Genomic DNA, 14,692 nt, shown 5'->3' with positions numbered 1-14,692 from the left:
ATTAGATATGGACTTCTATCAGATCGATATCAAGATGACTTTCTTACATGGGGACTGGCATAATAAGATATGTATGCAGCAGCCTAAGGGCTTTGAGAACAAAGGCAAGGAACACCTAATCTGCAAGTTGAGAAATATCCTTTATGGCCTTAAGCAAACACCTAAGAAATGATACCGTAAGTTCGATGTTTTTATGCATTTAGACGAATATACCCATAGTGATATGGATTCGTGTTTATACACGAAGAAGGCCCGTGATAGCAACCTTATGATTTTGATACTATAGGTGGATGATATGTTACTTGTTGAGAGTGCTCATGATGAATTGAATGCCTTGAAAGGTCAGCTCAAATTGAGCTTTGAGATGAAAGACATGGGACATACCTCACATATTTTGGGGATACGTATTACATATGATTACTCTAAGTGGCTCCTTTATTTGTCACAAAAGTATATCTAGAAGATCCTTGATCGATTTTATATGTAAGTTGTTAAGCTTATTGGTTGTCCTTTACCCTCTCATGTAAAGGTTAGTCAGGCTGATTGTCCGTAGTTTGATGAGCAGAAGATTGAGATGGCTATATGCATCCGTAGTAAGTAGTTTAATGTTTGCCATGATAGCCACTCGTCTCAACATAGTATTTGCCATGGGAGATGTAGCACGCTATATGACTACACCTAGTAGGCGGCATTGGAATGCCATGAAGGGTATCGTGTGGTACCTTAAAGACACTGCAGACATGTGCATGTCTTATGGTGGCCAAGATATAGGGGTCATAGGGTACATTGACTCTAATTATGTAAGACATGTAGACAGTAAGAAGTCCACCTCTGGCTATGTCTTCACCTTTGCTAGAGGTGTGTTTCTTGGATGTCCAGGGTGCAAAAATGCACGGATCTATCCGCTACAAAGGCAGAGTATTTTGCAATCACTAAGACTTGCAAGGAGGCTTTTTGGTTAGATGTCTGACCTTGTTATTACTGATGTGGTTCCTACACTGCATTTGGATGTGGCTACGACTTTATCCAAGAGATCGTTAAGGGCAAGTTCATTGAGCTTGTCAAGATCTCAAGTGACTAAAATCTTGTAGATTTACTCACTAAAAGTCTCTCAACGGAGCATTTTGCCTTCCTTAGGAAGTTGATGGGCATTAGATGAGATAATGTATACATTGTAGGTGGTGGGCGCCTATCATGGTCACTTCACTATTTATTCTTTCAATGATATTTGAATAAGGAAAGGCAGGTCACACATTGTGACTGTTGGAGTTCCCACATCTTGTGTCTCTTATTCTCTTGGTCTCTTGCTTCTTCCACCATAGCTCTTACTTCCACTTGCAAGCTTCCACTCAAGGCTTCCTCCTTTCAAACATGGCATATGGATAGCCCCCTCCGCCTGGGCCTTATAGGATACCCAAAGGTTTGGGTGAGTAGTTTGCTAACCCCATTACATTAGAATTTTTACCACATACATATCTAATCACCATTTCGGGATCTCTTGATGCAGTCCCCACTTAGGACCACTTCTGAATCTCACTACAAGTTTCATTGGCAAAGATTTGCTAATGGACATGCACAATGGTGGCCACATCAAGCTAGCACCCTCTAGGCCTCTTAGGGTAGTCCAAGCTAGTCTAGCATTTACGTAACTCTTTTATGTCCTTAGGCTAATGAGTCAGGCCCATAGGCTAATTTGTCCTTGGGCTACTTTAGCTATAGAATGTCCTTCATTTGTCTTTTCTTGCATTCACACATTCATATATTTATTTTCTTGCATTCACACATTCATATATTTCTTTTCTTTGTTCCTCATCTTAGGTTTGCTTTACTTTTGGCATGAAGTATCTTACTATGAAACTCTAGTTTGCAGATTTTAATCTCTTTTGCAAGATTTTGTATTTAGTTTAGGACTAAGATACAAATTTGCACCATGCCTTCCAAGTTGGAGATATGGGTTGCTCACCATTTCTTTGTGGTTCCATTTTACTTGGAGACTTGGTTTTTCGAGGTGGATGCTCTTGATGCTACCATGGTGGTTGCTTCTCGGTAGCTCTTTCACTTGAGATGCCTCATCTTCATCCTTCATCATGGTTCTCGGTACCAACAAAGTCCAACATCAAATTCCTATTTCTCCTTTGGTATTGACATCCATGATTAAGAGGGGGTTCCTACTCTTCATTTGGTATGTATAGGTTTCAGCATTGTCTTCACATCGGTCTTCCTTTCCTATGTACACACCCTTTCACTGCATGATTATCATTATCTTTGCAAAAGGGCACTTGGGTAAGTAAACAGTTCCCCCATGAGGGACACTGTCCAAGAGCACTTGGACAAGTGAACTTCCCCCATGAGAGATAGTGTCCAAGTGGCACCTTGTGCATTTGTTCTCATCATGTAGCATTCGTCTATGCATCTCATTGTGTTGAGCACTTCTAAGCAGATCTTAGGCTGTGTCCAGCAGTGCTTTTGTTACCACTATTCCTCCCTACCTCTTGGCCCTTTACTTCATCATTGACACCATGGATGAGTGGTTGGGATAGTCTTTTGCTTTGTGATGTTGGATCTGACCATTGGGTAGCCGATGAGAGCACCTACCCTTTTTTAGATACCTTGGCCTCTTTGGGGTGGCTCTTTGGACTATGGAGATGAGGTAACCATTGCCTATGTAGTCTTGGAAGGTTCCTAGGTAGGCGATGTGCACCCATTGACCGATGCCCTAGTTGCTTTGGAGTAGGATATCTTGGGGTAAACATGGGGTGAGCTATGCTTGGAGTCCCTTTCCAATCTCAATTTTGGGCTTGAGAGGGGGTTTAAGATAAAAAAGAAGCATTTCCAATTAAGCCTTGCTTAGCTCATTAAAACAGCACCAAAACTGAAAAATTACCAAAGTTTCTGTGTCACGTAAGTAAATACCCAATCTCTAAATAAGAGATTGGCCAGCTACTCCCTTCATTCCTTGTTTTGCAGGTTCTAGCTGTTCCAACCATCGGCCCTCTTCATCCAGTAGTTGTCCGGCCCTCAGCTGATTGCTGCCACGCCTTTTCAGCCCCATGCACTTTGTCTACTGCTGCTGCTGCCTTCACAGTCTGACAACCTCTCTCCCAGCGGGTAACTCAACTGCTGCTGCTCCAGGCTGCTGTGTTTTCAGTTCAGTGGACTGTCCGGCATCACCAATGCCCTTTCCAGCCTGTGTTTTGCTGCAGTACAGGCCCCCGCCAGCATTCAACTCCACTTTCCCAACTATCACCTCCAACTGTATATTGTTACGTGTGACCTGCCACCCTCATTTTCAGGCAGCACAGTGCTGCACTTACCAGTTCAAGCATCATTCACTGCTGCATTTTGGTTTCCAGTCTGGTGCCCTTCCATTTTCAGCCTCATCTCAGCTCGGATTATCATCAATCTGCCTATTTGCCCGAGCTTCGTTCATTTCCAATACATCAAGAACCTGTTAAGCTTCCAATACATCAAGAACCCGTTAAGTTTTCTGCTTTATGTAGATGTTTCAAGACTAATTTAGGCTCTTGCATCAATTGTCTATCAAAGCCCATAGAATTTTTGCCATAATCCCTAATAACATGCTGAAGGCCCTCAACAAAGTGATGCCATGCAAAAGAAACATCATCATGAATTTGAAGATGAAGAGTATCAGTCACATGACACACTTTTTCTTGGAAATAAAAACCATGCAACAGATTAAGTGCTATTAACCAGCAAAGAACATTACATGATGAATCAATGATCATCTATTGTATTCCTACCAATACAAGCCAACCCAAAGAGGCACATGATCTGATTCTCAAGACAACGCTATAATTAATTTGCAAGAAAACAAATTGTAGTTTGTGGCATTTAGTGCCATCTATTCAAAGCCCAAGTTTCACTATATGCATTATGATGATAAATGTAACCTCTTTGTACAGCAAATTTGAAATCCCAAGGGTCAAAAGCATTAATTTCACTCATAAGAGTATTCTGTTGAACTCTTTCAGATGCAAGCAGGTGAGTGTGGTTCCAAGAGTTGTCTGGCTGTGAGGGAGCATCATTAAAGTCACCACAAACAAATAGTTATCCACTCGAGGATAAGGTGCCATTTGAGCCCAAACTTTACTCTTTACAAGGTTGGAGGAGCATATACAACTGCAAATTCGTATGTCTCACCACTATGTGAAAGTTACAACTATCCAACAACCATTTGGGTCATATTTGGCTAGGACTGGTTGCAGAGCTGAAGCTACCAAAACGAGAACCTCTGAATATGTGGAACTGCTGGCATAAAGGATGTCATAGCTTGCAAAATGTCCCTATTGTCGAGCATAATGTTGATTATGCTCTAGTAACCACACCACATGCAGTCTAGTCAAGTGATATTTCATTTGTCCAAATCACGAAGACCTCTAAAAGCTGCATTTCATGACTTCAAAATGCATTTCTGCTTCCCCATTTCCGAAACTCCTGGCAATGCTCATGTTCAACCTTGGTTTATGAGGATTTTCCAAGCAGCATGGCTAACTCTCTCTAGGTGCTGCATGTTTTTCACAAAATTCAAATGCAGTTGCAAAGCGGGCAAACTTAGAGATTGGGTGTGTGTGTTTTGGGCCAAGGCTGAAACTCCATGACTTCAAAATGCATTTCTGCTTCCCCATTTCCAAAACTCCTGGCAATGCTCATGTTCAACCTTGGCTTATGAGGATTTTCCAAGCAGCATGGCTAACTCCCTCTAGGTGCTGCATGTTTTTTGCAAAATTCAAATGCAGTTGCAAAGCGGGCAAACTTAGAGATAGGGTGTGTGGGATGGACATAGGGGATGCTACTTGTCATCAGGTTTGTACTATTTGCATTGTTTTTTGTATCAGCTTATATTGTTTCTTGTAGTCTTTAGTCCGAGGACTTATTATTTGGTAGTTACTGTTGGACTTAGTCTTTATGTCATATGGCATTTATGATTCCTCAGTTTTAAGTTTTACTATATTTCTCAGTTTGTATTATTTCTTGTTCAGCGTTTACTGTTGGAAAGTCTTTGTGTCACACAACATTTCTCAGTCACCATTTGGCACTGACAATTACTGCTTTTACTCTTCAATTTGAATATTCTTTATTTATTTATGTTTCAACTTTCATGGTTCATGGATTGTTTTGAACTTTTATGGAATATTTTTAGAAGGTTTTTTAGTTAAGCTTTATAGATATTTCAATTATGTCTAGAAAACATATTTTTAAGGTCTCATCCTTGTCCTAGTCTCCCATCCCCGTCCCTGTCCCTTTCCCCGGTCCCCCCCTCCCTGGTGACTATGGGCTTTTTGCTTTAACCTTTTCCTATTTATCCTCATTGACCTCTACCTGTATCTCACTTACTACCTCCTCTTCTTGTACCTCTCTCTTACAAGCTCCTCTACTCTTTTCTCTCCTTCATCCACTTTTCTCTTCCTTTACATCCTTCTCTTCCTCTTGTGTCCGATCCCCTATCTATAACTCTATTTCTATTTCCTCTTCCTTTACCTCTTCTTTCCCTTCCCCTACCTCTATCTATATCTCTATATTTTTTACCCCTATCAAAATGCCTAAGCCTCTTTATGAAGCCTTTGCATTACACATAGCTCACCTTGAGTCTTAGCCTTTAGGTTCTTTTTGTACTTGCTACTTGGCACTTATGACTTGCCATACCATGATTTATAAATCATGATCCATCATTGCAGCCAGCTCCTTTTTTGACCCATTGTACATGTCTCCAATCTTATAAATGAAATTGGATCTTGTACATGACTACCTAGCTTACAGTTCTCATACATGCAAAAAATTCCCAATTTTATGAAATATCCTAAATCCTTGACGAAATAAAGTATTTTCAAATAAAGACAAGGTCCTGTCCATATTTTTAGGTTAGATGTGGAGATTTAGATATACAAGCAGGCTATTATAGAACAACATTAAAAATAAAGAGCAGGCTAGATGTGGAGATTTAGGTATACAAGCAGGCTATTATAGATTTAGGTATACAAGCGGGTGGGCTATTATAGACTGAGATTTAAAAATGTGAAATTTGTTTCCATATTCTTGGATGCAAGTTTCATGTGAACCTTGTTCGTGGGGCCCGAAGATGGATGATTTGCATCCATATCTATTTCAAAGATATAAGTACATATAGATCACTCAATCCTTCGTTTGCAATTTGTCACTTTCTGCTTGTAATAGTTTGTTTCATTGGTTTTTGTGCCAATAACAGGATATTAGTTGATAGAACACATACATTAGGCAATGCAGTGTTGGATGGTTTTGTCAGAAAAGTTATAACTTGTGTGTGTGAACACATTCTTTCTTGTTATCACCTTCTTGGTAGCAGCACATCCTGTACATTTGCTTAATTGAAACATTGGTTTCACAAAAGAGGACAAAAGAACTGTGTGTGTGAACACTCGAGGCAATTGTAAAACTAGGTGTGTGAATAATGGGCTTTTGATATTTTTAACATTTTGACCTGCAGATTTTATCTATCCTATCGAGTATCGACTCTACAGCCCGTATGCATGCATATCGGACATGGATGGGCTACTACCTGTCAGTAACAGACCTGCCACTTACTAAAGGGGCTATTGTCTGTTATGCCAATGAGTTTAGTTCTTCTATTGGCTTTGACAAACCTCCAGTGCTTTCTAGAAGGCTTATCAGCAAGATGGGGTTGGGAGGAGTTCAAGGTCTTAGAAGATTGCACTAGTGGATATGGTCCTATGCTCGGCTTCATTATGGTCTTTCTCCATGGATAGTGAAACAAAACCCAATCTAGCAAGTTAAAAAAAGTATGATAGGAGAATTTCACAGGTGCATGCTTCTGTATGCAGGCAAATCTGTCTATTGGGATTATTATATATCTTATTCCACCCATCCTGCCAGATTTTGAAACAGATGAACTATTGATTCTTCTATTTGCACATGGGTGCTTGTGGCTGTGGCTTGTAAATATTTAAGAAGGAAATCAAGTCATGATTTCACTGTAATGAGAAAACCTCTTATACTTGAGCTCCTATCACAAGCTGCAATGCTTGCTTGTTGCTAATCTGGACCATGTTCCTTTCCTTAGTCATATTCCTCAGCATGTCCTTTTTCAATTGATGTCTCTTGCTTAGAGGAGTTCTTAGGCCACACTACTTCTAACAGTCTTGCTCTTGGACATCACATTTCTTAATAGTTTTCCCCGACTGCCAACCTGATCCTGCCTATTTTTCTTCTGGACTCAGAAGTTGCATCTAAGGTGAAGTGCAGTTCCTTTATTTCGTGTTTGTGTTTAGTAGTGCTCTGATTGAGGTCTATAATTGCATGATGGGTGCAGTTGGGAGTACACCCTCATCACTTTGAAGAGCAGTGTAATTTTTTGATATGGAAGTCCCTTACAGGGCTGCTTTGCACTTCAAATTTTGCCTTGGGATATTTTGTTCTGAGGGGTCTTATTAATTAAAAAATTCTTCTCCTAAGAGGAGGAAATAAGTGTTGTGAACACCTTCAGGCACCTTAGTTCATATTTTTCCTCTTTTAGACAGTACATTCTCCCTTAAGACCTTGCCCATAACTTCATCATCCACCAAAGCAAGCTTTATCATCAGCACACAGGCTGCTAGGCTGTCCCTGAACTCATCCCCCTCTCCCTACCAAGGTGATCCTGACTTGCTTAGAATTTTGCTCTCACAGAATCTATTGCAAGGCTACGAGTAAAGCAGTTAGAACGAATTTGTGTATTCCTTCCCAAGTGTGAAAATTGGAGTTTATTCTAGCTTTAGTGTGAGAATTCTGATGACAATTTTCAAATTTTTTGTTAAGAAAGTCAATTATAGTGTGTAAAACCTTAGGTCTTTACTATATAAATTGAATAGCCAAATCTCACAGCATAGATCCTTTAAGTGATGTTTGCAGTGAAGTAGAATTTGTAGATTTTGGTGTCAAGGGGGTGAGAAAGCTTTAGATATGTGAATCTATGTACTCTTAGATACTACATCTTTATAATGTTGAATTTCATAAAATGTGTCACTTGCAAGATATAGTATTTTCTATGAATAAGATGGGAAAACAAAATAAGTTTTAAAATAATAAGGCTAGCAAAGCTGGTTTTTTACAACAGAAAAAAAAAAATTCATCCCTTTCCTCTATATCAAGTCAAAACTTATCACAAATGTGTTCATTAAAGTGATTCAAGTTTGATACATTTAGTTGCAAGGGAAAATGCTAGGGGTTTGTTGAAAGCAAAATATGTTAGAAGAGAAGTTCATCATCTACATTGTATTGGAGGTTGTTAATTCAATTATAAAATCCAATGGAGATGAGAACATCACCATTTATGGACACTCAAGGCAATAGAATATATTTATTAGATTTTTGAAAAGTTGCCAAAAAAAATAAAGGTAAGACTAGTTGATCAACTATGCTCGTGTGGTTTTTGCATGCTAGCATCTCTAAAGAATGGGATCTCTTTAAAAGCTCCCTTTGACCTAACTGAGATGTATGTAGAATGTGTTGATTATGTATTTGTGAGGGATAAAGCCTTTACCTCAAAAGAGATTAAGGTCTTTACTACTAGTCCCATAATTCCCTTCAAAGATTAGACTTTGCAACATCTTATTATATTATGTTTATTATCTCATCACAAAGTTGGACAATTTGTACATGTCATGAAGAATGTTTAGTGTAATGTATGACCAATTGCACATAGTCTAGAAGTTAGATGATTAACAATTTATTGAGTCATCATACTAACTTGCTATCCTTATGATATTACATTTACAATCAAATATAGATTAAAATATTATAATACATATTCCAATAAAAATATAGATTGTGTCATCTAGAAACAAGTAATATCTAAAGATAAACTTTTGAAAAGTTGTATCTAGCTCAATGCACAACCTTACATGCACTGTAAAATCAATATCTTGCAAAGGATTTATGGTCTTTTTGAGTGTAAAATACAACGAAGAGCTAAAGGTGAAACCACCTCAACCTTAGTAAGGGAAGTATGTTTAATATAAGGAGCATGTAATGAGTACATGTGTGCGCATAAGAAAATCAAGTTAGGGAATTTTTTTAGTGTGTAGCCTTATGGCTCATTATGGCTCTATGTGTTTGTTGTGGTAGATTTGTACCTATGTTTCTATGTTGTCGTTTGTGTGATGGGATGTGAGAGCATGAGTGCATGTGAAGCTCATGTGAACATAGTGCATCTCCAGAAGAGGAGAAAATGCATGTCAAAATATGTTTTTGTGCAAAAAGAGAGGTAAACAAGTGTTGCAAAAAACACATAATTGAGAATTCTAAATGACCTACTCAAAAAGTGAGAGGCCTTTTTTTTTTTTTGCATATTATAGAATAAAAAGTGCCATTTGTCAAAATAGAGCCTTGGAGTGTAATATAGAGAGAGAATTGTGACCACTATAGACCTTTCCCACCAATTTGCTAAGGATCACTATTCATGCAGTAGAGTATGGTTGAATCTTCATTGATATCTTTCTTTAGATAACATGGGAGGATATGAAGAGTTTGCTACATAAGAGAGCCTCAACCATAGTTTGCTACATAAGAGAGCCTCAACCATATTTACCTTTCAATATGCAATGCTAGGAATCAAAATCTAAATATCTTTTAGCAACCATAATTGTATTGGAGAGCTTTCAAATAAATGAATATGGTGGATATTTGGAGTAAATATATGCATTTGAAAATGATATATTCACGGTGTGCATATATTTAAAATAAATACATGTAAATAAGGTTGCATATTTAATATGCATTATTAATTATACTTTCTTTTTGTTACTTTTATGTAATGCACATCAAAAGTGTAAATATGCAATCAAGGATACTCTCTTTTGCTCTTCTTTTTGGTGATTTTTATGCATATCCTAGCGATATGCCGTTGGGATGTTAACATGCAGTTTCAATTCTCACTTTTGTGGTCTTCTACATGTTGGTATGAAGTGTAGGGGTTGTACTCTAGACCTTTTGGTCAACTTGCATTCACCTTAACACTTGTATTAAGCTGATGGGCCTCAACGGACTAGACTACAAGCCCTTATACAGTCAATGCAAAGGAGAATGCCACACTACCAAAGATTGTCCTAGTCTAGCCCTTGTTTCTACCACATTAAAACTACTCTCTTATATTGGGGGTCTTAGTGAGTTAGTGGTGTCTACTCACTAAGAACCCCCATGTGTTTACTTTCTAATGTCTAGTTTTCATTATATAGAGACTTTGGGTTAAATTTATTTTTGGATATCTTTCATTTGTGTAAGTGTCTTTTTTGCTAATGCATTGTTTAGAGCTTTCGGGTGTGCGCCCTATTGCATTCCCAATTATCAAGTTGTGGAATACATTTTCCCCTTAGTAACAATGATGAAGCTACTAAAAAAGTCACAACTTTACAAATGGAGAATCAATGAAAGTATGGTATTGAATCTCTGTATAATGGCCTTGAAATGAATAGTTTGGAATCTTGAAGTTCAAGGTATCATTTTATTGATGATGCTTTAAATAATCTCGTTTCCTTTCTCTTCCATCAAATCCCTTTCCTTGGTGCTTTATATTACGCCAATGTGGGTCATAAATGGAATAACAAACATGCCTTGCCAAGAGGAAATCCTTGATCACATACATTTTACGGTAAAAAGTTCATTTTAACCAATTCTCATTTTATACTTAGTCAAATTGATCCCATGCTTGCTTGGACCTATGTTGGATTGGATGGATCAACTTACAGGATTCCCATCGAAATCATATCTACAAAAGGAAAAGCTTTGGCTATTAGATGGTTAGTGATAGCAAATGTAGCACACTTCGATTTAAGCACATTTGTTTCTATAGTGGGCATGTTGTTTTTTATCTAATGTCTAGTAGCTAGCAACTTCATTGGCAAATTTATTGTTCCATTGGAAGCTCTTTAGAAAAACACATTTGTGGTTATGTTGGTAGCACAACTTAATGATCAAAAGGATAAATTAAGTATGCAAAAAATTGCTCATACGTTGCTCGGCATGTAAATATTGTTTTCAATAAAACATATTGTTGTATGGCCATTTACGCAAAAAAAAAGGTGGTACCAAAACCATATTATGCAGCTATAGTAGTTTAATTAGATTCCTACTTCCATCATAGCTTATATTTTTGTAATTTAAGGGGTTCATTGAATATCATAGGGCATCCCAGCTTACTTCACATTGAGAAGCTTACAAGGCTTGTTAAGGGAGGCTCTTACCCTTAAATAGGGCTAGCAAATATCTTTTTTGTCTAGCAAACGGATGTGGTCTTGAAAAATAAGTTTATTGCTATGTTTTGCTTCCAATATAGCTTTATTGGGGATATCTTTATGGAATTCATGATCTAACTTAAATATTACATCAAGAATCGAAAAACATATAGTCTAACCTCAATCAAAAGATAGAGTGGCTAGGAAAGGGCAACCAAATCCTTATATAGGTAGAGCTAGACAAACTATCAAACCCTTTATTCTTCTTTCTTGCTTAGCACAATGCTTAAAACCATTTTTGACATGATGAACTTGGCGGTTATACCAAACCATGGAGTCTTTTAGTAGAGGGTTATTGTATCATGCAAATAAATACAAATCAAAATCATTAAACATAAGCCTATGAAATAGCTATGCATCAACTTGTTGGTCCTCTAAAACCTTTTTCTTAGCAAATCCTTTCTATAGGTGCAAAGAATTTGGTGCAAAATGCTAAGAAGGGATAAAAAATAGACTATGAAAGTTAGGCATAGTCTTGAAAATTTATTATATCCAACTTTGCATATAAATATATTGTGTTTTTATGCATAGAATTGTATTCCCTATGAAGATATTTGTTGAATATTTTGGGATGAGTTGATAACATACTTTATATCTTCCTAAGGAAGGGGGGAAAAAAGATTAGCACAGCTATCAACACTATTATAATGACTTAATTGTTACAATAAAATCAAAACTAAAATGACCGCGATGGGGGACATAAAATTTTAATAGACCAAGAGATAGCACTTCACAAGCAATCTTTTTTACAATGATGATAAAATTGCAACAAAGGCTAACCCAAACTAATAAAAACGTCCACAAAACCTTGAAATAGTTAAATACGACCCTAATCCCTTCCATTCAAATTTTTTTCTCCATTGATCTATTGAATTGCAGGTTGATTTATTGAATTAAAGCCCTACTACTTAAGAATTTTGTTTGAATAAAACTTAAAACTACCATAAAATGAGTAGGCAAATAAAAACAAAATCTGGTAAAATAATGGTTGGGTGGGGAAGAACCCCAACACGGTGCTAAAAAGAAATATCACCCATCGAAGAGGTAAAAAGCCAGTTCACATGGTTTTGTGAAAGACAGATGTGCAGGGATGCATCCCCACACTTAAGACCTAACATAGGCTAAGTAGGAGGATAAACATGGGTCTCCACACCCACAAAGAGCTAACTGTGTGTCCCCACACTTATAACATGACACACACATATACAACATTGTCTCGCAAGGTTTCGAAGTCAATTATAGGAGGCACCACAACTCATTGCAACATGTTTTGATCATGGAAGGACCGTGCAACGTAGCATCTAGGGAGATAATGTGATTGATGAAGGTTGCTAGGTTGTTATTGATGAAGCACACAACCTTCAATCGCACTAGTCACTCAATGTGAAAATGACAGATCTGGTAATGTGCCCTATATAGAGCAAGAAAATGAGTTGTGGATGAAAAATCACTGGAAAATAATCAAAAATAGTTTTATTTAACCGTTGTTTGTAGCTCAAGGAAGGTTGTCTTTGTTTGGGAAACCATTATCAAGCTATTTTTTATGAAATCATTGTGGAAGGAACCTCGCCAAGGAGATTCTTTCACACAAACTAATAGCTTAATAAGGAGAGCGCCTACTAATGGTTAAGAGTTTGAATATCTTTGTACCATCTTTTTGCTTTCTAAAAAATTATGATGCTAAAATGGTTAATAACCCAACATCCATTATATTAGAGTGACTAAAAAGTCATCCAATGTCACAAATGATGACATATGAATATCTCAATATGTGTTGTGCCCATTTTATAACTAGCTAGATTGATTGCGTCTAGAATTTTAGTGGTTTCATGGTGAAAGACAGTGTAACATTCAAAGGTTTTCATGAATTGTTATCTTATGCTATATATAGAGGCCTATTAGAGCCCACTGAACAACCTTCCAACTATACCAAGATACAAATGGAAGCTTTCATATAGATCATAGAACATGGAAAACTAGAGAGACCTACAACTCAAGGAAGTAGCCATGCTAGACACAGAGCTATAGGGTGGTGGCATTGATTCTTAGAAGAGAATCAGGAAATTTTGTATGGATTAGAGATAGAATTGAAAATTCCAAGAACATATGCATTGCAAGGTAACACAATATGTTACCTTGCTTTAACTACCTTCAAATAACCCACCATAAGAGATGAGCCACCATATTTACTCTATGTAGACATCATTGCATGGGACATGCTACTTACCAAAGACTTCAATACGCACACTACAACCTCAATAAAACTCCCTTTATTTGACATATCACATGAGGAGATGAACTTAGATGAGATATGCCTCGCAACTTTAGGACAACTGCAATTGGCCATGCATCAAGATTTGGGTTTCTATTCTTGAAGTGTGAATTGAGCATATGGGTTGACAACCATGGGAACATATAGCAATTGGATAGATGGGCTTTAGATGCATGGATATTCCACCCTTGACTCACTAGTGTTCCATCATTGAGAAGGGTTGTGTTGGGATAAATGCCAATGGTCTAGCTTGGGTACCCTTTGTATAAGTACACAATGTGTAGTCATATATAAGTGAAGATAACCATGTGTATATATAAGTACAACAGAATGAGAAATAGACATCATCCCATCTTATGCCCATCATCTTCTTGAGGAAGGCATAACGTTCCAGTTGGAGACTTTTAGTGAGAATATCTATAAGATTCTCATTACTTGAGATCTTGACAAGCTCTATCTGCTTGGCCTCAATCAACTCTCTGATGAAGTGATAATGAAACCTAATGTGCTTGGTTTTTGCATGAAAGCCTCAATTATGTGCCAGCTAAATGGCACTCATAGAGTTCAAATGTGTTGTAGAAATTATAGTCATACCAAGGTAGACAACCTAACCATAGGGTCTTCTTACAAGCCTCAATGAATGCAATGTACTTAGCCTTGGTGGTAGACAAGGCCATGCATTTCTACACCCCAAATATCAAAGAAATAGCACATCTAGTAAAAGTGAAGACATAGCCAAAGGTGGACTTCCTACTATCTGCATGTCTTTCATAATGAGAGTCTATGTAGCCCACAACTTCAATATCCTAGCCACCATAACAAATGCACATATCTACAATGCCCATAACGTATCTCATGATACCCTTCATGGCGCTAGAATGTCACATGCTAGGTGTCACCACATAGTGAGCCACAACTCCCACTGCAAATGCTATGTCAAGTTTAGTGGCTATCATGGCATACATCAAGCTACCCATTGTGGATGCATAGATGATCTTGGCCATCTCATAACCTGTGAATGCATAAAGGCATTGAATTTATGATACCATTTCTTAGGTGCCTACTTAAGTCTCCATAAAGACACTTCCTCAACTTCCACACTAGGTATTCCATGCTCTTTGCCTCAAAACCCTTAGGT

The 14,692-nt window shown here is 37.6% G+C and overlaps 1 protein-coding gene across 6 annotated transcripts in view; it reads left to right on the top strand.

Annotated features, from left to right (window-relative positions):
- The window catches only part of LOC148040108 (DEAD-box ATP-dependent RNA helicase 26-like), a 108,416-nt gene extending 101,018 nt beyond the window's left edge, over positions 1–7,398 (top strand). For 2 of the 6 annotated variants that reach the window (XM_087696749.1, XM_087696742.1), the window contains one exon: positions 3,993–6,103. In XM_087696749.1, the coding sequence (XP_087552875.1) occupies positions 3,993–4,049 (57 nt within the window). In that variant the 3' untranslated portion in view covers positions 4,050–6,103. Of the gene's footprint in view, positions 1–3,992; positions 6,104–6,481 lie in introns of those variants that run through there. The other 4 variants (XM_087696735.1, XM_087696751.1, XM_087696730.1 and 1 more) reach the window with 4 other exon arrangements.
- Positions 7,399–14,692: the final 7,294 nt, after the last annotated feature.

Source organism: Lygodium microphyllum, chromosome 2, assembly GCF_053477565.2.
Source record: "Lygodium microphyllum isolate KBCC chromosome 2, Lygodium_microphyllum_v1.1.10, whole genome shotgun sequence".
Lineage (NCBI taxonomy): Eukaryota > Viridiplantae > Streptophyta > Polypodiopsida > Schizaeales > Lygodiaceae > Lygodium > Lygodium microphyllum.
The sequence above is the reverse complement of the archived record's forward strand: the minus strand, read 5'-3'. Positions and strand labels throughout refer to the sequence as shown.